Source organism: Balaenoptera physalus (assembly GCF_965194825.1).
Source record: "Balaenoptera physalus genome assembly, chromosome: 6".
NCBI lineage: Eukaryota > Metazoa > Chordata > Mammalia > Artiodactyla > Balaenopteridae > Balaenoptera > Balaenoptera physalus.
This window is the reverse complement of record NC_138885.1, coordinates 120,343,574-120,365,756: the sequence shown is the minus strand read 5'-3', so window position 1 is coordinate 120,365,756 and position 22,183 is coordinate 120,343,574. Positions and strand designations below refer to the sequence as shown.

General features: G+C 52.1%; 1 protein-coding gene across 6 annotated transcripts; it reads left to right on the top strand.

The window, feature by feature from the left end:
• Window positions 1–2,956: 2,956 nt before the first annotated feature.
• On the top strand, window positions 2,957–22,121 carry PTPRN (protein tyrosine phosphatase receptor type N). 6 transcript variants are annotated; one of them, XM_082466558.1, is made up of 23 exons: window positions 2,958–3,159; window positions 4,615–4,665; window positions 4,911–5,024; window positions 7,999–8,095; window positions 9,589–9,850; window positions 9,935–10,289; window positions 10,715–10,849; window positions 11,454–11,488; window positions 12,191–12,465; window positions 12,659–12,745; window positions 13,075–13,154; window positions 13,324–13,388; window positions 14,054–14,272; window positions 14,698–14,898; window positions 14,999–15,146; window positions 15,308–15,381; window positions 15,588–15,665; window positions 15,778–15,897; window positions 16,998–17,164; window positions 20,221–20,274; window positions 20,911–20,975; window positions 21,191–21,264; window positions 21,471–22,121. In XM_082466558.1, the coding sequence occupies exons 1-23, from the start codon at window positions 3,045–3,047 to the stop codon at window positions 21,540–21,542; spliced, it is 2,943 nt and encodes a 980-aa protein (XP_082322684.1). In that variant the 5' UTR covers window positions 2,958–3,044; the 3' UTR covers window positions 21,543–22,121. The 6 variants fall into 6 exon arrangements, with proteins under 6 accessions (XP_082322686.1, XP_082322687.1, XP_082322689.1 ...); XM_082466559.1 differs by having other exon boundaries at window positions 2,959–3,159; window positions 10,718–10,849; XM_082466560.1 differs by lacking the exon at window positions 4,615–4,665 and having other exon boundaries at window positions 2,957–3,159.
• The last annotated feature ends 62 nt before the right edge of the window (window positions 22,122–22,183 follow it).

The following is a 22,183-nucleotide window of genomic DNA, read 5'->3' as shown; positions in this document are numbered from 1 at the left end:
CAACATCAATCACCTCAGTAGCCATTATCACCCCTAGAACCCAGACTGTGGTCTCTAAAGTCAGTTCTTACTAAAAGCTACCAAGTCTCTTTGGGGGAATGACTGCTTCAATGTCTAGGGCAAGGAATAAAAAAAATTAACCTGGGGCTTCCCTGGTGGCGCAGTGGTTGGGAGTCTGCCTGCCAATGCGGGGGACACGGGTTCGAGCCCTGGTCTGGGAGGATCCCGCATGCCGCGGAGCGGCTGAGCCCGTGAGCCACAACTACTGAGCCTGCGCGTCTGGAGCCTGTGCTCCGCGACAGGAGAGGCCACGATGGTGAGAGGCCTGCGCACCGCGATGAAGAGTGGCCCCCACTTGCCGCAGCTGGAGGAAGCCCTCGCGCAGAAACGAAGACCCAGCACAGCCATAAATAAATAAATGAAAATAAATAAATAATTAAAAAAAAAAATTAACCTGGTACATGTTGGAATGATAGAAAGCAAGGGAGCTTTCAGTGATTAATGGGACGTTTCAAAAGGAAATAAGAACGAGTTTAAAGGCACTTTCACTTAATTACTTACTTCAGGACAATTTGAATATTACTGTGATTGACTGGTACATATTGAATATATAAAAATCCATACTTCCATAGTAATTCTCAAAGAAAAAAACTCATAACAAATATTTTTTAAAACTTAGGGACTTCCTGATCGTGCAGTGGTTAAGAATCCACCTGCCAATGCCGGAGACATGGGTTCAAGCCCTGGTCCGGGAAGATCCCCACATGCCGCGGAGCAACTAAGCCCGTGTGACACAACTACTGAGTCTGCACACTAGAGCCCATGAGCCACAACTACGGAAGCCCGCTGCCTAGAGCCCGTGCTCCACAACAAGAGAAGCCACCGCAGTGAGAAGCCTGTGCACCACAACAAAGAGTAGGCCCCACTCGCCGCAACTAGAGAAAGCCCGCGCAGCAATGAAGACCCAATGCAGCCAAAAATAAATAAATTTATTTATTTTAAAAAAAAACAAAAAAACACAATACTTATTTGCCACTCTTGGCGGTAACTATTACACCAACTCATTACTCTGCAAATTAATAGTTAAAGAGAAGAAACTAAGAATGTATGCTACCTTTCCAGTCGGAATTGTATCTCAGGATATAACTAAGCCCAGTTGATGAGAGAATGCTCTTCTTTATGAAATAATATCAGCTAACAAATGTTAAAGGAGTGATAGAACTAGAAAATCACCATTTTAGTCAAAGATCATCAATGAATGGCAAAACCACTAGGTGAAAAGTTGCTGGGGAACTACTTTATGATAGAGATCTGGCTGTCTCTACCTTAAACCAGTGATCAATTATAACATCACTAATAGTGGGACAGCCAGACATTACGCACTTCCTGAAGTGATGCAATTGGAGTCATACAGCATCACCTGTAAATTTTTTGTTTTAAAAAAATTTTTACCTGATCCAGTCAAGACTTAAGTTCTATTTTTCAGGAAATACAGGGGATATACAGGATATATACAGGGAAAATACAGGGAAACACATCATGAGGAAACAGTCACAAATCCAGAAGGTAGGGAGTTGTAAAGAAAACCTGACCTGGTATCTTCCACAAGAAAATGTCAAAAAATAGGGAGGGGGGGACGCACTGTTTATGTTAATTTAAAGAGAATTAAGAAACATAACCAAATGCAATGATGGTCTTTGATTGACTGCTATTTTGAACAAAACAGCTGAAAAAAGGCATTTTTGGAAACAATTTGAGACATTTGAATATGAACTGAGCATTAAATGATATTCGGGAATTATCGTAAATTTCATTAGGTGTCATAATGGCACTTAGGTTATATGGGAAAATACCCTTATTTCTTGGAAATGCATATTGAAACTTTTGGAAGGGAACTATAATGTCTATTGTTCACTTTTAAGTACTAAAAAGAAGCAAATGTGGCAAAATAATCAATAACTGTTCAGTCTAGGTGGTGAGTGTATGAGTACCATGCACCACTATCTTTTTTTATTTTTTATTTTTGTATTTTGGAAAATTTTTACTGAACAGCAAGAGAGTAAAGTGATCAATTTTGACCTTTAGAAAGCTCACTCCCAAGCTTGTTGGGTGACAAGAATGGAAGCAAAAGACTAGTTAGATGATTACTGCAGTAGTCATCATGAAAGGGCATCGTGGTTTGGATAGGAGAGCGAGTATGGAGAGAAGTGGGCTGGTGGAAGACATATTTTGCAGGCAGTAAACCATAAGATTTTGATAGGCTCGAGGCGGAAGAGGGCGAAAGAAAGGCGAGTCAAGGCTAATAACAAAAGCCAATATGTATCCAGTGTTTAGTATATGCCAGTGCCGTGGTTGTTCTAAGTGAGCCACGTGAGCTTAATTCCTGTAAATCTTCACAACCACCTTGTGAGGGAGGCACTATTGGCACCTTCATTTTACAGATCAGGAAACTTGGGCACAGAGAGGTCAAGCAACTTGCCCAAAGTTATACCCCTAAGTAGGTGGCATTGCTAGAACTGGAATCCGAGCACACACGCAAAACCATTCCTGGTCTTAAGGATAACATCTGTACCATTAATTGAGATGCGAAAGAGTACATATTGTATTCACTTGTATGCTCCTCATCTTAAGGTTTATACTACCCGGCTCACGTATCTTTCTTGGCCCCCACCCAACTGGAACCCTTCTCGCCAACCCTGCGACTGGGTGATAGAGGTGGTGGTCCTTGGGGAGAAGCATATGTCAAGGTGAGGCCAAGTGCGAATTCTAGACAGGCGCCTACTATTTGGGGTAGGAGGGACGGCGTGGGTAGGACCCCCACTAAGACAGCGCTTTTACGTCACGAATGACGCAAATCAACGCAAGAGCCGGGGGTGGGAATGTCGTCACCATCCGCCTGGGGTTGGCGGAGTTGCCGCGAGAGGGGCGTGTAGACCCCGCCTCGGTGGGTGGGGAGTGGCAGGCCCCGCCTCGGCCCCTCTGGCAGGCTCCGGCCCGAGTCGCTGCGGCTCTGGCAGCCGAGCGGGAGCGCGGAGCCCGGAAGGATGAGGCGCCCGCGGCGGCCTGGGGGTCCCGGGGGATCTGGGGGTCTCCGGGTGCTCCTCTGCCTGATGCTGCTGGGCAGCCGTCCGGGAGGCTGCAACGCCATTAGCGCCCACGGTCAGGGGGAAATGGGGGGATTGGGGGGAGGATGGTGCCGGGAGCAAAACTCGGTGGGGGGCGTGGGGGGAAGTGTCACGCAGGTCGCGAGCTCAGGTAGAATGTGCGTGTGGAGTAGGGTAGGGGGAGGCACTGTGAGATGAGGAAGATGAGAGGGCGTCTGCGAGGAAAGGGGCGTAGGCCTGGAGGTGGGGCTGGGAGCCCGGGGGCGGGACCTAAGAGAAGCGGGCTCAGGGGAAGATTGCGGTTTGGGGAGAAGCAATGGGGGTGCATATGGACAGAGGGACCTAGAGACGGGATACAGGACCACAGGAGAAGCAAGTCTCTCCGAGGCGCCAAAAAGTGGCGACAGGCGCTGAGGGATGGAGGAGGGGAGGGAAGGAGAGGGAACCCTGATCTGCCGGGTGTCGAAGTCGGGGCCGCGAGCTCCGGGGTCCCAGATTTACGTACAGTATCAGGCCGAGGGAGGGGCCAGGGTTTCTCTTCAGGCCCAGAGAGGCCGATGGCTGTAATCTGATCTCCGATAAGAGAGGGACAGCTGGGGGAGGGGGCCGAAGAAGATAAAGAGGGAAGGGTCGTCTCACGTCCCCCTCCCCACGGCCAGGCCTGGTGCTGACTCACGTCTGTGCGGACAGAGACAGTCAGCGCTGACTCACGGGCAGGGGGAGGGTGGGGGCGGGGCGCACGTGGGGGAAGGGGGCAAGCTCGCCGTCTGGCGCTCTTCTTCCCCGCCGGGCTTGGAGGCCAATGCAAGATACTTCCTGTGGCGCCGCGGGTAGGTAGGGTGGAAGATGAAGGCTGGAATGGCGGAGAGGTCAGGTCCCTTGGAGACTCCTCACCCTGTTACCCTTCCCTCCCCCATCACTGCTTCCAGGCAAGCCCTCAGCGGCGCCAGGCTCAGAGCTTCAGCACCACGAACCGCCCCAGCAGTTCAGGGGCCGCGGACTGCAGGGACAGCGTGGGGAGCATTGCCTTAGAGACACCCCGCCGCTACCCCTTTCCCACACGAAGGGGAAGTGTGCTGGGGTTCCCATCTCTTCTGAGTCCCAGGCCATCATAAGATGCTTGTGGAGATTGGGAAAGGAAAGTCCCCTTTTCCTCAGAATTTGGACAAAAACTACCCCATAGTAATTCTATGAGAGTAGAAGTATCAATATATGATTCTCCACCATCACGACTCCCATGCACCTGGAGGGCTTCTTCTCCCCATTACTCACTTAAGCTAACAGAGGCTTTTAGGGAAAGAATCCAGACTTGCAGATCTTTAAAATCCAAAGCCAGATCCTGTGCTTTCTTCTCTTAAGAGGAGGACTCTTCCTCCTGTCCTCCCAGCTTAAAGCCTTCCTTAGAACGAAAGAATGGATCCCATCTGCTTCCCCCTTTTCTAGCCTGTTCATCCATCTGACCATTCTATGTGTGTGGGTGTCTGAGCCTCTGCTCACCTGTCCTCTACAGGCTGTCTGTTTGACCGCAGACTCTGCTCTCACCTCGAAGTCTGTATTCAGGGTGAGTGAGGCCCAAATATAGGATTTACAAAACAGGATTGGGGGTGGGTATACAATAAGAAAGAAGTGGGGGGGGGGCTGGAAGGGAGAAGGGGAACTGGGCTTGGAGAGAAGGGGGACTGGACTGGAGGAGCAGAGCTCTCTGAAGCCAAGAGAGGAGATTGAGGGAGTGCTGTCTATTTGCAGCCTGGACTTTGGAAGGCCTGTTGTCCAAGCCCCCCGCTGACACCACTTTTGTGCTCTTAGATGGCTTGTTTGGACAATGCCAGGTGGGAGTGGGGCAAGCCCGGCCCCTTTTGCAAGTCACCTCCCCAGTTCTTCAACGCTTACAAGGTGTCCTCCGACAGCTCATGTCCCAAGGTGAGGTCTAGATGCGCTGGAGGAGAGAGACTGTAACTTGGTTAGATAAGGGTGGGGAAGGGAGGGGCCACCTGACTCCAGGGTTTCTCTCATGGAACATTCCTATCACACCCACTCTGGAACCTCACCTTCCCAGACCTTACTGGAGAAGGAGGCAAGACAGGAGTGGGGGTGGAACCCTAGAGATAGGCTGTTCACACTTAGACTCTCTGGAGGAATCCAGAGGAGACTTCTAGAAGACGCCACTGGAAGAGGCCAGAATTTATATCTTTAGGACCAACCCACTCTCTGGAACTGACTGAGTACTCCAGGGCCATGAATCCTGGAGTCTTCAGCCAGGAGAATACCCCATTCATCCAATTCACTCATTCAACCAATATTTATTGGGTACTTCTACGTGGCAAACATAGTTTAGGTGCTTGGGATATATCAGGGAGTGAAACAAAGATCTCTGCCTACTGGGGTTTACATTCAGGGGTGAAGGGAGGAAATACACTAGAAATTAGAAAACATTAGTATGTTAGAAGGTGATAAGTGCCATGGAGAAAACAATTACAGCAGGATAAAAGGATCAGAAATGGTGAGGTAGGAAGCTGTGGTATTAAACTGAGTGGTCAAGATAGACCTTATTGAGACTATGCAATTCAAATAAAGACATCAAGGAGGTGGGGATGTTTTCCAGAAGGTTATCTCAAGGAAGAGTGTTTCGGGTGGCCAGGGAGCTAGAATAAAAGCCCTAAGATAGGAGCACGAGTTTGAGGAACACCATGGAGAACCCCTCTACAGAGTGGCTCTAAAGGAGTGATGGAGAGGCAGAGTAGAAGATGCAGTCAGGTAGGTAATGAGGGAAGGGATGCTCTAGGATTTTATATGAGAATGTATGGACATTGGCTTTACTCTGAGTAAAAGAGGAAACCATCACAAGGTTTGAGCATAGGGGTGCACGATCTCACTTCTACTTTAAAAAGATCACTCTTGCTGCTGTGTTGAGAATAGAATGTAGGGAGTCAATCGTAGAAACAGAAACACGAAACATTAAAAGCTATCACAGTAACTCATGTAAGAGATGAATAAGCATGGACCAGGGTGGTTGTAGGGAGGTAATGAGAAATGACAGAATTCTGCCTGTATTTTTAAGGTAGTGAACATGATTTCATGAAATATTGGATAGGGCCATGAAAGAAAGGGAGGAGTCAAGGATGACACCTAGGTTTTATTGCCTGAACAACTGGGTTGATGGACATGTCATTAATTATGCAGAAGGATCAACTTAGGGAAAGGGGTGTTCAGTTTTGAATACACTGAGTTTAAGATATCCATTCAATAAAGTGGGAAGTTGAGTATATAAGATTGGGTTTTGAAAGAGAGAGGTCTGGAGTGGAGATGTAAATTTGGGATTCTTTGGCATATAGATGGTAATTAAAGCCATGAGGTGAATGAAATAACCAAAAGATTGTGTGTTTATGAAGAAGAGCCCTAAAGAATTCTATTATTAAGAGGACCAGGAGAAGGAGCAGAACCAACAAGGGAGGCTGAGAAGGGAGAGCCAGCAAGGTAGGAGGAAAAGCAAGAGTGTTTGGTGTCCTAGAAGCTAAGTGAAAGTGTATCAAGGAGGAAGGAGAGATCAACAGTGTCAAATGATGGTGGTAGGTTAAGTAAGATGAGATCTGAGAATTGACCCTGGATTTAGATATGCAGAAGCCACTGGTGATCTTGATGAAAGCAGTTTTGGTAGAATAGTTGGGAATAAAATCCTGAATAGAGTGGATAAGAGGGAATGGGAGGAAAAGAATTGGATACAGCCAGTATAGATAACACTTTCAAAGAGTCTTGCTGCAAAGAAAAGCAAAGAAATGGGTTGATAGCTGGAGGGGAATGTGGGATCAAACAGTATTTTTATAAGATGGGAGAAACTGCATCATGTTTGTATGTGAATGGGAATAATTCAGTAGAGAACAGGAGAAAATGATGATGTAGGAAATAGGGGAGAATTGTGGGGAAGATGTTCTTGAGTAGGTAGTAGGGGATGAAATCTAGTGCTCAAGTAGAGGAATTGGCCTTATATAGGAACACAGATAGTTCATCTAATGTTAATAGGCAAAAAAGCAGGTATAGATCCCAGGATATGAGTTAAGAGGAACACAGATAGGAACACAGATAGTTCATCTAATGTTAATAGGCAAAAAAGCAGGTATAGATCCCAGGATATGAGTTAAGAGCAGTACAGATTATTAATCCAGAAACAAGGAAAAAGGAATGGGGGAATGGGGGCAGAGAGTGGGAGATTATCCCTTTAAAATGATGACTGACCTTTCCTGGGAGCAGAGTTTCATGGAGGAAAACGGTCAAACAGGAGATCTGCCACAGGATAAGATGATGTTGATGAATGTTTAAAACAGGTGTATAGTGCTTTGGAGTTTTCCAAGCACTTTTATTTCCCAGATTGCACTTAATCTTTACTACAGACCCATGAAGTATATATTATTCCCACTTTACAAATAAAGAAAACTAAGGTTCAGGATCAATAAAAAGAAGGTGAATAATAATATTGATGATGATGATAATACTAGCACTTATTGAAAGCTCCCTATGTGTCAGGTACTATTCTAACCATTTTGAATTGTGTATTTTAATTATCGCAACAATTTTAGGAAGTATAAACCCCCATTTTTCAGATGAGAGAACTAAGGCTCAGGTAGGTTCAGCTAAGGTCACACAATTAGTTAAGTGGCAGAGGACTTAAACCCGGTCTCACTGGAAGCAGTCTCACTCCCAAATCTATACCTGAGTGTGGGAAAAGGACAGCTCAAATCACCCACCGCATCTCTACACCCCCTCCGCTGCTCCTCTGCCCTGCCAAATTCAATACACTGCTGGCTAGAGGGTGCAGTTTTGATCTACACTGGTCTCTGTTACTGGGCCCTCAGACTGTCCCAAGCCAATCTCAATCTCACCCTATTCTGTCCCCTGGCAGGACTGTCCTGGCACGATGACCTCACCCAGTATGTGATCTCCCAGGAAATGGAGCGCATCCCCAGGCTTCACCCCGCAGAGCCCCATCCAAGGGACAGGTAGGCATCATTTCTCATCAACTCTATCATAGCAAGGCTGTTGGATCTGTGGTCACCCTGGTGGACAGAGGGGAATGGGTACAAAAATCAGCAGTCTGGGGCATGGGTAAAAGAGGTTCTGGAGTAGTCATCTGACATGCTCACATGCCCAACACGAGCTGAGCTCATCCCTGGGGATCCAGCAAAAGAGGGACATTAAAAACTGTATTGTTTTTTGTTTTTCTTTTTTGCCTGACAAAGTCTTTTTTTTTTTTTTTTTTAATTTTTATTGAAGCATAATTGATTTACAGTGTTAAAAACTGTTTTGAAACATTTGGACATATGGTATTTTGTTTTTGGTCTGGTTTGTCTTTTAATGAATTCATTTACTCAGCAAAAAATACAGGGTTATACTATGTGCCAATCACTGTGCTAATCTTTACGGATACAAAGTAGTAGAACAAGATAAATTACTTTTTCTCTAGTACTGACATAGGAAAGATATGTTAGCAAAGTTTCACCCACATCAGACTCAGATATGAATCAGATAATGGTAGTACTTGAACTGATTTCTGGGATGCATCAGGAGATAGAGAGAGTGGAGAAGCTATAATAATTAATACTACATGGTATTGGCACAGACATATATATAAGTACTTATAAGTACGTGTAAAATTATGTCCCTGTTTACAGTTTTTTAAAAAATATACGTGTATCTATTCTTTTTCAAATTCTTTTCCCATTTAGATTGTTTCATAATATTGAGCAGGGTTCCCTGTGCTATACAGCAGGTCCTTGTTGGTTATCTATTTTAAATATAGCAGTGTATACAGGACATTTGGTATTTTAAAAGAAGCATCAAAGTAGTCATCATGGAACAAATTAGAATTTTGTCGGACTGAAGTTGTTTAATGTTCAGTTTTGTTACTATGTGGAATTGTATATGGTAGGAGGTACCATCATCTTTTTGTGGTTAGGGCCTCTGAAGGCATCATTCAGACCCTGTAAAGCAGAGGAAAGTAAATGACGGCTTGGGGCTCAGATGATGATACCAGGTGAAGAAAGCAGAGTGGGGCAGGGGGAGCAGAGTGAGGGGGCACAGTACTGAATGTTTGAATGCGTACTTGGGGACATGCCCACAGGGACAGTGTGGCAAGCTGCAGACACAGTTCATCTAGAGCGGTTCCCAGCTGCCTTCCCCTTCTCCTGTTCTCCCCTTTCCATCCCTAGCCTCACGCTTCCAGCTCTGCCGCTGTGTTTCAGGGACCCAGGCATGCTTACCAGGGAGGCAATGACCTCTGCCCCAGGCTTGGCCCTCTGGCCCTTCCCCATGCTACTGTCTCCTCGCCTGAGGCTACCTCATCTCTTAAGAGAGCAGGCTCATTCTATGCTAAGCCTGGACCCACCATCTCTGCCTCGTAGGCTCTATATGCCCTTGCCCCGCACAACCAACACACACACACGCACACACACACAAACATAAACACACACACACACTTTGCTTTCCTCCCCAGATCTGGCTTGGCGCCCAGGAGACCGGGTCCCGCTGGGGAGCTGCTTTTACAGGGCATCCCCACTGGCTCCGCCCCTGCCCCCCAGCATCGGCTTCCTCGACCTCCAGTAGGTAGGGGCGGAGCTGGGGCAGGCTCCGCCCTCTCCCCTTTGCAGGCTGAGCTGCTGCCCCCTCTCCTGGAGCATCTGCTGCTGCCCCCGCAGCCCCCCCACCCTGCCCTGAGTTATGAACCTGCCCTGCTGCAGCCCTACTTGTTCCATCAGGTGAGCCCTAGACCTCCACCCCACCGCAACCCCAGTCCCCCAGCCCTGATGTCTGCTCTCATCCAAATCTCTGGTTTCCCACAGTTTGGCTCCCGCGATGGCCCCCGGAGCTCAGAGAGCTCCCCGGGAATGGTCAGTGTTGGCCCCCTGCCCAAGGCTGAACCCCCAGCCCTCTTCAGCAGAACTGCCTCCAAGGGCACGTTCGGGGCTCACCCTGGCCATTCCTATGGGGACCCTCCAGGGCCTCCGCCTGCTCGGCTTTTCCAGGAGTCAGGGCTACTCTACCTGGCCCAGGAGCCACAAGTGCCCAGCAGGGCCGGGGCACCAAGGCTGCCAGAGCAAGGGGGCAGCAGCCAGGGAGATGACTCCTCAGAAGGCTATGAGGAGGAAGGACTAGAGGGTCGCAGGGAGAAGCCTCCTTCCCCAGAAGAGCGGCCAGGTAACAGAGTCCGCAGCATCCACTCCCTGCCTGTGGGGCTGCTTTCTGGGAGGTGGGGCGGGGCGGGTCCTTCCTGACTACCCACGCATTTGTTAATTTGTCCTTAAAGTCATCTGCACACTCAGCTAATGTCTACGACCACCTGCTCTATGCCAGGCACTAGGTAGGCAGTGGGGATACAGTGGGGGCGGTAGAGCTGACATGATTCTTCTTCAGCTGGGGGATCAAGTAGTCCCTGCTGGGCCTGAAGTTTGGTCTTGACACAGGAAGCTCTTTCCCACAAAGTGTGGACAAGGGTGGGAAGGGGAGGGCAGCAGTGTCCTGGTGTTTGAGAAATTCTTAAATGTGCCGGTCCCCTCCCACCCCCAAATGCATCCCACAAGTTCATCTCGGCACCAGCCCTAAGCTCCGTGTCTGGCTCCCAGCAGATGTGACTCTGCAGAGACTGGCAGCTGTGCTGGCGGGCTACGGGGTGGAGCTCCGTCAGCTGACTCCTGAGCAGCTCTCCACCCTCTCCACCCTGCTGCAGCTGCTGCCCAAGGGTGCAGGACGAAATCTGGGTGAGTGTCCAGCCAGAGAGACTACCAGCCCCGTGGAGGCCTCTTGCCCCACTTTTCAAGACCACAGCAAGCAACCTAGAGGGGAAGGGCCAAGGTCAGGGGAAGGAGTTCTTTTGAGACACGGAGTCATTGCCAGCCAAGGGCAGGGAGCAAGGGGTGGGATGGTGAGCCGAGGAGTTAGAGCAGGAAAGGATTGGAGGATGGAAGCAATGGGAAAAGAAGCCACAGGGGGTGTGAGCCGGGATCAGGAGGCACGGAGAAAGCTGGGTGGAAGATAATGAAGACCTAAGGAGGGGCATGGCCACTAAAAAGGAGAAGCCAATGATTGATGGGTAGAGGGAGGACTGAGCAAAGAATAGCTTTGAGAGGTGTGGCCAATAACAGAGGGAGGAGTTGATAAAACAATGAATTATAAGGCAGATGCACAGAGGCATGAGGCCATGCTTAGGATGAGACCAGCGATAGGGTCTTGGTTACTGACTGCGGGGAAAGAGGCCACAGCAAATGTAACAGGCTCAGGGCCTCTGGCCTTTTCTCCCGCCTGCGTTGTGTGGACCTTGGCCTTGGCCCTTTGCCCAGAGTCTTGTTTTTCCTGTCTCTGCAGGAGGGGTTGTAAACATTGGAGCTGACATCAAGAAAGTGAGTTTGTGACACCTCCCTGACCCATAAGTGCCCAACGGCAGCAAACCCCTTGACAGAAATCTAAATCTCAGGATCAGGACCCAGAATCTGTATCCTCCAAGCCCTCATTTTGGTGGAACTGAGGCCCAGAGGCTGCAAGTCATTGTTTAAGGTCTCACCTCAAGTTGAAGGCAGAGCTGGGACCAGGAGCTAGAATTCTTGATTCACTGCTTTTTTACACTACAGTCATTTCAGACCACACTCTGAGGGTCCCTAGGGGAAGCGGGGGGACGTGAGCAGGCAGGCTCCTGACTGCCCTGCAGCTTGAGGCACTCTATCTGTTTCACATGTTGGATTTCTAAGATTGTGTGGCTAAACAAAAGTCGAAAAACCACTGCCTGCCTGTTCATCTTCTCCCCTAACCCCAGCTTTCCTCACTCCGGAGCTTCTCCCCACTCCAGCCCCATCCTGTGGATTATTACTGATCATGAATAATCACTCATTCAGTCCTTTTTTCATTCATTCATTCATTCATTCATTCATCCACTTGGCTCACTTTCCTGGATGCCCTCTCTGTACCCAGTGCTGACCTGGGCCTGGGGATAGAAAGAGAAACATGTCCTAAGCACCCCTGTGGGAGCTCAGCGTCCAGAGTGTGGACCCCCTCCCCCCGACCCCTCCACTGTTAGAGACCCTACCTCTATCCTCTCTTCTAAACAGACAATGGAGGAGCAGGTGCAGGGCGCAGACGCAGCGGAGCCTCCACCGCCCACGCCCTCCCTGCCCGGATACCCCACTGCTGGTCCCACCTCCAATAAAGCCCAGCAGGAGCTGAGCTCTGGATCCTCTGAGCCTCCCAAAGCTGCCGGCCCCCCTGCCACGCCCATCCTGCTAGAGAAGAAAAGTCCACTGGGCCAGAGCCAGCCCACGGTGGCAGGGCAGCCCTCTGCTAGGCCATCAGCAGAGGAATATGGCTACATTGTCACTGACCAGAAGTAAGGGCTCCAGTCTGGGGCAGCCTCCTGGTCCCTTGGGTGTTGGGCTGGCCTGCCTGGCAGGAAGCAGAGAACAGAAGTCCAGATGTGAAGTAGACAGGGGGCTGGGATGCTCTGCACCCCTGGAGGTTGTTTCACAAAAGTGGCCTAGAGGGTCCCCACTTTCCTTCCTCTGCCGGCTCCCCACCTCCAGGCCCCTGAGTCTGGCTGCAGGAGTGAAGCTTCTGGAGATCCTGGCTGAGCATGTGCACATGTCCTCGGGCAGCTTCATCAACATCAGGTGGGGCTGTATCTGGCTGGGGCAGCAGGGATCTAGCAGGTAGCTTGAAGCGGGAGGTGGCTGGAGGGGCTCAGGGTAGGAGGGGAAGACAAACTGTGAGTAAGGGGCCAAGGTCGGGTCAAAGATGTTTCCAGCTGCACTGAAGGTACAGCCACACCTAGCCCTGCTACTGGCCCAATCCAGTATCTTCCCAGCCTCAAGCACCCCTGTATGGCATCTCTGATTGGTTTTAGCCCCATCCTCTAACAGGGACAGGGCCAGAGAGGACCTTCCATTTTGAATCTGGCGTCTGTGGTGGGTGAGGCAGTAACATACCTCCTATTCGGCAGTGTCGTGGGACCAGCCCTTACCTTCCGCATCCGGCACAATGAACAGAACCTGTCTTTGGCCGATGTGACCAAGCAAGCTGGTAAATACTCCTTGACCCCAGCCCGAGTTGTATATATCCAGGCCTGTGGCTGATGCTCCCCTTGAAATATTCCCAGCCCACATGGACCCTGCCTGCTACCTGGCATAGCATGACATGGGGTGGAGACCACATGGGGCTGGACAGAATCTGACCTACATCCTCCCTGCAGGGATGGTGAAGTCTGAACTGGAAGCACAGACAGGGCTCCAGATCTTGCAGACAGGCGTGGGACAGGTATGAGATAACTGAAGGATCAGTCAAAGCCCCAGAGGGCTGATGTTGCCCACAAGAGATGAAGGCAAACGACAGGAGAATAGGAGCTGAGATCTATCTGGCTGGTCCCCCAGCTTTGCCAAAGCCGCCCTCCCCCGTGCAGTTTTCTTTCTGACCAGCAGATGGCCCCAGCGGCTCCTGCTCCCTGCAGGTCCAGCCTTCTCTCCGAAGCCAGCTTACTTGGAAGAGCTACCTGAGATGGCCATAGCTGTCCATAGATGTTCTAGAGCAAAGTCTCAAATTCCGAGGGAAAACATGACACAGAAAGGACACTGAACTCAAAATATGCTTCTATTCTGCATCCAACACTGATGCCTCACATTCTACTATTTGATCCCTTGGGTCTCTCTATACTTCTCTGTATCCATTTTTAAATGCAAAAACTCCCAGGGAGGGTCACCCACTAAGTCTCTGGCAGTGCAATGTGGTTGAGTTGCCTCAATGGGGATTGAGAAGGAAGATCTTCGGCCTCTCCAAGTCCTTCTGCCTGGACCGCCATGCCCCTGCCTCCCAGCTTTGCCCCAGGAGATATCCTAGCAGGGAGTGGGGCATGGGACAGGGGTGGGGAGCAGCTCCTTAGTCTCCCCACACCACCGCCCCCCTTGATTCTAGCCTTGTTCCCACAGAGGGAGGAGGCAGCCGCCGTCCTTCCCCGACCGGCCCACAGCACCTCTCCCGTGCGCTCCGTGCTGCTTACTCTGGTGGCCCTGGCGGGTGTGGCCGGGTTGCTCGTGGCTCTGGCAGTGGCCCTGTGTGCGCGGCAGCGTGCGCGGCAGCGGGACAAGGAGCGCCTGGCCGCGCTGGGACCCGAGGGCGCCCACGGTGACACTACCTTTGAGTACCAGGTGTGCAGCCCCAGACGCTTGTTGATGAGAGGGAATGGAAGGGGCTCGGGAGTCTGGGTCTCGCCTGGGATGAGGGTGGGGAGCTGGATGTCCAGGCAGGGGCTGGGGAAGCCCCAGTGGGAGTGCTGCGGGGCCATTTTGAGTGGATGGGAACTGAGGGCAGATGGTTGCTGAAGTTCTCCCCAGTCCTGCGATTCGGGGGGGCTCTAGGCTTCTGCTCTGTGACATCCGAGGTTGTCATAGGCACCAGCCAAGCAGAACAGCCCCGAAAAGGATGAGAGCCATGGCAGAAGACCCTACCCCAGAGGAAATGGGTTTCATTCAAAAGCAATCAAGGACAAGCCTAGGGACTCTACTGAACTGAGCCCAGGACTCTTGAGAAGGATTCAGGAGACCTTGGACCCTGCCCCATCCTTCTTCCGCAGGACCTGTGCCGCCAGCACATGGCCACGAAGTCCCTGTTCAACCGGGCAGAGGGTCCACCGGAGCCCTCTCGGGTGAGCAGCGTGTCCTCACAGTTTAGTGATGCGGCCCAGGCCAGCCCCAGCTCCCACAGCAGCACACCGTCCTGGTGTGAGGAGCCCGCCCAGGCCAACATGGACATCTCCACGGGACACATGATTCTGGTCAGGACAGGGCATCGGCCCAGAGGGGGTGAGGGGACCGGACGGTGGGAGGGGCAGGGCTGGCAGTGGGGGCCAGCGCCAGGCTGTGGTGTCCCTGCAGGCATACATGGAGGACCACCTGCGGAACCGGGACCGCTTGGCCAAGGAGTGGCAGGCCCTGTGTGCCTACCAGGCGGAGCCCAACACCTGTGCCACCGCCCAGGGGGAGGGCAACATCAAAAAGAACCGCAACCCTGACTTCCTGCCCTGTGAGTGAGTCCTGCTGACCTGTCGGCCCCAGCCCTCTGTCGGCTGGGAGCTCTGGAGGGATTGGGGGCGGGGCCGGGCTCCTGGCTCAAGCTGAGTGGCAGAGGTGCCAGGACCCCAATGACTGGAGGGGCTTCTGGGGTGGGATGCGGGGTCTGTGCAGATGACCACGCTCGCATCAAGCTGAAGGTGGAGAGCAGCCCTTCTCGGAGCGATTACATCAACGCCAGCCCCATTGTGAGTGGCCCCCACCTCCTCCCCGTTTTCATCCTGCCCCCATAGACTCCATTTCCCCACCAAGGCCCCAGAATTGTGAGCCTAATATCCTAGCATGGAAATGGGGCTTCTCAGGCTCCCCCAGACCCTGGCCCGCTCCCTTTGACCGAGCCTCTCCATAGTGGCATTTCCCATTCTGGCTCATGATGTATCTTTCCCATCTCCAGATTGAGCACGACCCTCGGATGCCAGCCTACATAGCCACACAGGGCCCACTGTCACATACCATCTCAGACTTCTGGCAGGTGGGCTTTTGGAAGGAGGGCTTTTCCAGGGAGCATGCGCCCTTGTGGCCAGCCAGGGCCAGCCAGGTCCCAGGGAGGTTAGAATGGAGCTTACCTGGGTCTCTGTCCCTAGATGGTGTGGGAGAGTGGCTGTACCGTCATTGTCATGCTGACCCCGCTGGTGGAGGATGGTGTCAAGCAGTGTGACCGCTACTGGCCAGATGAGGGCTCCTCCCTCTACCATGTATATGAGGTCAGCAGGACCCCACGGCCAGGAGACGATGGGGGTGGAGAAAGTGGATGGTGCACCACTCATGCATGTGTGAACATATGTGTATATAAACATATATGTGCATACACATATATTCACATACATGCATATACATGTGTGTGTGTGTGTGTCCAGTCTAGGGCCAAAAAGCACTTGTAAGGACCTATGATGAAAGGTACAGATATAAAGCTATAAAACCACTGAAACTAAGGTAAGAAGCTAAGAGTCAGGAGTACAGTTTTGAGACAGGGAAGATAAGTATACTCAAAGACCAAGATTGAGACCTACTTTTATTGAGCCTAACTTAGATCTGAGTTTCCTGGAGGCCAAAGCAAAGAAGGAAATGCCACCAGTTACATATATTGCTTATTTAAAAGAGAAACAAACTTTTTCATTAGGAGAAAAGATAGGCAGGGGGGAACTGGGCAGAGGCAAAGCAAGGGAAGGAGCAACATTCCTGACAAATGGGAAGTGACACCCCCCCCCAATAAAACAAGAGACATTAATTGCACACATCCAGTTTCTCATGAGCACTGGATAGCAGTTTTTCATCATCAGATGAGCACGCAACAGTCTTTCTTTTTTTAAGTTTTAAAAATTGGTCTTGCTTGTGGTTAAAGAAAAAAATCAAATGAAAATATAGAATTTTATCAAAGTTTATGGTGTGTGTAGAACAAACACTTTGCTAGTCTCTGTGCAGAAGAGGAAGGAGAAACTTTGAATTCAAGAAGCTCACAATATTGGGAATTCCCTTGCGGTCCAGTGGTGCTTTCACTGCCCTGGGCCTGGGTTTGATCCCTGGTCGGGGAGCTAAGATCCCTCAAGCCACGGGGCGCAGCCAAAACAAACAAACAAACAAATAAACGAAAACTCACAATAGTTGTGTCTAGATGAAAAAGCCACCAGTTGTCCTGAGCAGTCCATAAGTGACACAAACAGCTAAGATTCTTGGGGACAGCTGGAACAGTTGGGGCGGGCGGTTGGGTGAGCTTCCTGGAGGATTTAGAATTTGACTGGCCTGGTAGGCCGGGAGGATTTGGAGATGCCCTGCCGCGCTCAGGCCTGCGCCCCCTCCTCCGCAGGTGAACCTGGTGTCGGAGCACATCTGGTGCGAGGACTTCCTGGTGCGGAGCTTCTACCTGAAGAACGTGCAGACCCAGGAGACGCGCACGCTCACGCAGTTCCACTTCCTCAGCTGGCCGGCAGAGGGCACCCCGGCCTCCACCCGGCCCCTGCTGGACTTCCGCAGGTGAGCGCCCCAGCGCCTGGGCGGTGGGGCGGCCCGGGGGAGGCTCCGAGGAGCCCGGGAGAGAGCAGCACAGGAGCAGGGGGCCAGGAGGTGGGCTCCCTTACCTTACCCCTGTCCATCAGGTCCTCCTAGGGCCCCAGCTCAGGTGAGACAGATCCTCTAGCCTGACCTGGAGCCTCGGCCTCAGGTCCGCTGGTGCCCCCTGCTAGACACCCCAAACCAGGACTGACTCTGACCTCCTGGACCCCCTTCCAGACACCACCCCCCAAACCAGAACTGACGCTCTGTCTCGCTGTGCCCATTCCTCCATTGCTGTAGTCCAGCTCCTGTCTGCTCTCTCTCTGCTGGCCAGCTGTCTCCTCCCTCTCTCTTGCCCTATTGTCTCCCTGCCTCTCCATGTCTGGTGCTTTCTCCATAACCCCATTCCCCCCAAGAAGGGCTCACTTTGTTTCTAGCTCTCTCCCTCTCTCCTTCTCTCCCTCTCCTTGGTCTCTGCTGCCTGTTTCCTCCTGTCCTGTGCTTCCAGGTGGCCAGCACTAGTCTCTGTGTCTGCTGCCTCCTCGCTGTCTCTCACTCCCTCCTGCCATCCCCCTTCTTTATCCCTCTGTGTCTCTTTGCCTCTATTTTTCTTTCCCTTTGTCTTTCCCTCTCTTTCCCTCCCTTCTTTCCCTCTTTTCTCTCCCCCACCCTCCCTCCCCCACCCACCTCTTTCTCCATCACTCTGTCTCGAAGTCTGTCTCACTCTTCCCCTCCATCCACGCTTCCCCCTCTCTGCACCTCTCCCTGTTCCTTCTCCCTGCTCTGTTTCCTCCACCTCCCTCCCATGTCTGCCTATTTACTCTGCCTCTCTTTGTCTCTGTCTCCCCCCGCCATCTCTCATTCTCTACATGGCTCTGTCTCTCCCTCGCTCTGTCTCCCCTCTCTGTCCCCTCACTCCTCCCTCTCTCTCTCTCTCTCTCTCTCACAGCTGCCAGTGTCATTTTTGTGATCTGCAGCTAGTATTCTCACTCCAGTTGCATAGTCACAAAAGTGATCATTGGCAGGTGTGGCCGCTGCATGGACAGGACATGAGGACGTGTGGGCCCAGGGACCACCCTGAAGGCTGCTGGGAGAGCCGGGGGCTGGGGGGACTCAGGGAAGGGACAAATACTATCAAAGGGAGTGCGGGAGGATCTCTGGATTCTTGGGGACTCAGTGGAACCAGGTGGGGGCTGGGACAGGAGGCTAACAGGGGGACCTGCCCTGTTCTGACGCTGAAACCGTGACCAGGCCAGGCCTCCAGCATCCCCTGCCTGTCCCCTCCCTAGACATGTGGCTGAGAAGCCTGCTGCCATGGCAGGGGCCTCACCCACACTGTGGCCGCTTCCTGCTGCTCTGCCCCTTGCCAGGCTGGCCTGAGGTCTCTAGGCGCTAGGCAGAGAGCAGAGGAGCAGAGCTGGCGGGGGCGGGGGGCAGTTGAGGGAGGAACCTGGGGATAGTTTCTGAGCCTCAGGACAATGGTTTCTAACTGGGGTCCCCGGGGCCTGAGGCACAGGCTTCTCAAAAGCAACGCTAGGGGCATCAGAGCTATTTTTTTTTGTTTTCCACGTTTTAAAAATCTTTATAGAACTAGTGCATGGACCTGTTTTAAGGCTGCACAGGTAAGCTAAAAGGTTATATTTCTTTGCTTTAGGCTGGGATTATGTAAACTCAGTTGGCATTAGACACCCAGAACAAATTAATTGCTGCTTAATAAATATAGTTTGGTGAAGGTCCACCAGAGGCAAGGCAAAATAATTCTTTAAGTCCTAGAAAGTGACTCTGAGCAAGTTCCTTGACCTCTGTCTGTTTTCTTACCTGTGAAATGAGAATGATGACCCGTACTTTAGGGGTTGTTACAAAAGTCAGTAGCATAAAGTCTGTAAAATCTGCTTTAAGTGCTTGGCACGTAGCAAGGGCTCTATTAATTCTAAATACTGTTTATTATCATTATTATTAAATGATTGGGAACCACTGTGGCAACTTCTGTTCAACCCCAGCCCTGATGTACCAGCCAATATGCTAGAAAACCATGTGGACTCCTGGAAAACCTTTCAAAGTCACCTGGCCCCTGCAAGCCTGGAGGAACCAGATGGAGGACCACTAAGTTCCAAGCTTCCCCTGAAGTACTCTAATAACCCCTCAGAAGGTCCTCCCTTGCCCTGGCCCATTGGAGGTATCAGAAATCTGCAAGTGACTCTCAAAGCAGGAATGTCATAAGGGACAAGGGCAGGTTAGACTGGACCACCGAGAGAGGAAGAAACCCCCTGCTCATTGCTGAGCTGCTGTGATCAGGGCAGCAGAGTCTGAGGTCCAGGTGAACCAAGTCTGAATATGACCCAACCACAGAGCACCAATGCAGAGGCAAGACTTATCCAGGGGGACAGGCGCAGCATCATATTCAGAGCGGAGGTGTTGTCCTCCCCTCGCCAGAGGGACTCTGTGCCCAGGGCTACTACCCGACCTCACTGCTGGTGAGGACCACAGGAAGCCTGGGTGGTGAGGGGAACACCTTGGGCAGTTGTAGGGGCAGAGCAAGGATGTGGCAAGATTGACACCCTTGAAGTCACCAGAAAGCCTATCCTCCCTGAACTTCTGGCAGAGGTGGCTGTTAGTATTATTATGTCTTATTATTAATCATACTATCATTTAATGAGCATCTACTGTGTGCCAGGTATTGCACTTAGCTCTTTACATGGATTATTTCACATAATCATAGTAAGAACCCTAAGAAGGAGGTTACTACTCTTATCATCCCCATTTTACAGGTAATAAAACTGAGGCTCAAAGAGGTTAAATCAGTTGTTCCAGGTGCACAGCTTGGGTACATAGCTCGTAAGTGATGAGGCAAGCCCAGTGCCACCTACACTATCTCTGGTTCTTTGTCTCCAGCCCTGACTCCTGTCTCCAGCCCTCTTCCCTCCTCTGCCCTTGGCATGTGGGGAGAAAAGGAAGAAAGAGAGGCCCTCAGGTGTGTGTTTCGGTTCCCCTTTCCCTCTGCCGGTGCCCCCTGACCTCACGCCCATTTCTTATTGCAGGAAGGTGAACAAGTGCTACCGGGGCCGCTCCTGCCCCATCATTGTGCACTGCAGGTGCGTTCACGGGGGCTGGGGTGGGGATGGAGGGGGACAGGACAGCCCAGGCCAGAGGGCCCTGAGGTGGGGCATTCCTGGTTCCCACCCCCTCTCTGGTCCTGCTCCCTCAGCCCACCTCCCAAGCACACTGCCTGCCTGTCCCCTTGATGCCAGCAAACTACAGCCCATGGGCCAAATTCAGCATACCATCTGTTTTCTTAATGGCCCATGAGCTAAGAATGATGTTCCTATTTTTAAACAGTTGAAGAAAAAAAAAAAAAGAACGTACGACAGAGACTATATGTGGCCCACAAAGCTGAAAATATTTACCATCTTGTCATTTACATAAGAAGTTTGCTGAATGAAAGCCTGGCCAGAGGCTGGAAAAAGCTATTCCCTCTTGCTGCCTCTACCTCAGAGCAGAGCCAGGGCTATCCTTTTCGGTTAGCTCACTGCCCAAGAGACACCCCATGGGTCACAGGCTCCCCACTCGAGGCCCAATTCCCAGGACCCAGGGGCTATGACCGTTCCCTCCTCCTCCGCTCACTCATCCCACCCCGTCCCCAGCTAACCCTAACAGCTCCACCAGTCTCCCCCTCCCCTCCCGGTTCCTGCTGGGTCCCAAACTCAGCCTGTCACCATCTCCTCTTTCAGTGACGGTGCAGGAAGGACTGGCACCTACATCCTCATCGACATGGTACTGAACCGCATGGCAAAAGGTGACGACCCCCACCCCCCAACAGCTCGCCCACAGCCCAGCCTCTGATTAGAGTCTCCCCAGCCCCCGGGATCACAGGAGTTCGTGGAGGGCAGGTTGCCACACCCCCAGGCTTTCTCCAGTCCTCCAAGCCTCCCACCCCAGGATGCCCTAGGCTTTCTGGGTCCTACCCTCCTCTGGACACCCCCTGAGCAGCCCCGCGCTCCCCCTACCCAGGAGTGAAGGAGATTGACATCGCAGCCACCCTGGAGCATGTCCGTGACCAGCGGCCTGGCCTCGTCCGCACCAAGGTAACCGTTCCTCCCTGCACCCACCCTAGCCACCACCCTTCCCCAGCCAAAGTGGCAGCAGCCGGCCTCTCCTGCCTGCCTCCATACCCCTCCCCCGGGAGGGCTCCCTCCCCCCGGCAAGTGACCTCCCCAAGGCACCCCCCACCCCCGGGGCAGGAGCAGAGGCCAGGCCCCCCCATGACCCTCCTCCCCCTGCCCTTCCCCAGGACCAGTTTGAATTTGCCCTGACAGCTGTGGCGGAGGAGGTGAATGCCATCCTTAAGGCCCTGCCCCAGTGAGACCCTTGGGGCCCCTCCGTGGGCAGCCCAGCCTCTGCTCCCTCTTTGCCTATGTGAGCATCTATCTGTGTACTCACTCCTCACTTTCCCACCTGCCACCTTGGCCCCTCTTGGGCATGACTGGCCCTTCCAAGAGGAGCGTGTAAGGAAGGGGAAGTGGGAAGGGGCACGCCGGGAGCCCTGGCATCAGTCCCATGGGGTAGCTGGCAGCCGGCCAGGAGGAGAGGAAAGTCAACAATTCCACCCAGAGCCTCCTCCTGCCTGAGTTCCCTGGTCCCCATTTCCCACCACTCTGGATGCTCCCAATATGTCTGTGTGGACGCCCTCCACCCTCCAGTGTGGCTAGAATGGGGCGGAGGGGCCACCATGTCCAGCTCTTCCTGCTCCCCCAGCCCCTGCTGCCCACTGACCTGCCTCCACGACCCACACTCTGGCCCTTGCCCTTCCTAACCCCTCCCCCGGCCCTCCCGCCGCCACATGCCACTCAACTCTCTCCCCCTGGCACAAGAGAACATTTCTAGAAAAATCTACTTTTGTATCAATGTGAATAAAGTTAGTGTGTCGTGTGTGCAGCTGCAACCCGGACTCCTACGCACTTCTGTCTGCTCTGCTTCCAGACTCCAGCCCCGGCCTCAGCCTGG

Excerpts from the sequence above, each read along its gene's own strand:
- PTPRN (XM_082466558.1), top strand. The coding sequence starts at position 3,045 with ATGAGGCGCCCGCGGCGGCCTGGGGGTCCCGGGGGATCTGGGGGTCTC. Across the intron at positions 12,466-12,658 it reads TACATTGTCACTGACCAGAA|GCCCCTGAGTCTGGCTGCAG; the intron begins GTAAGGGCTCCA and ends CCCCACCTCCAG. Across the intron at positions 14,273-14,697 it reads ACACTACCTTTGAGTACCAG|GACCTGTGCCGCCAGCACAT; the intron begins GTGTGCAGCCCC and ends CTTCTTCCGCAG.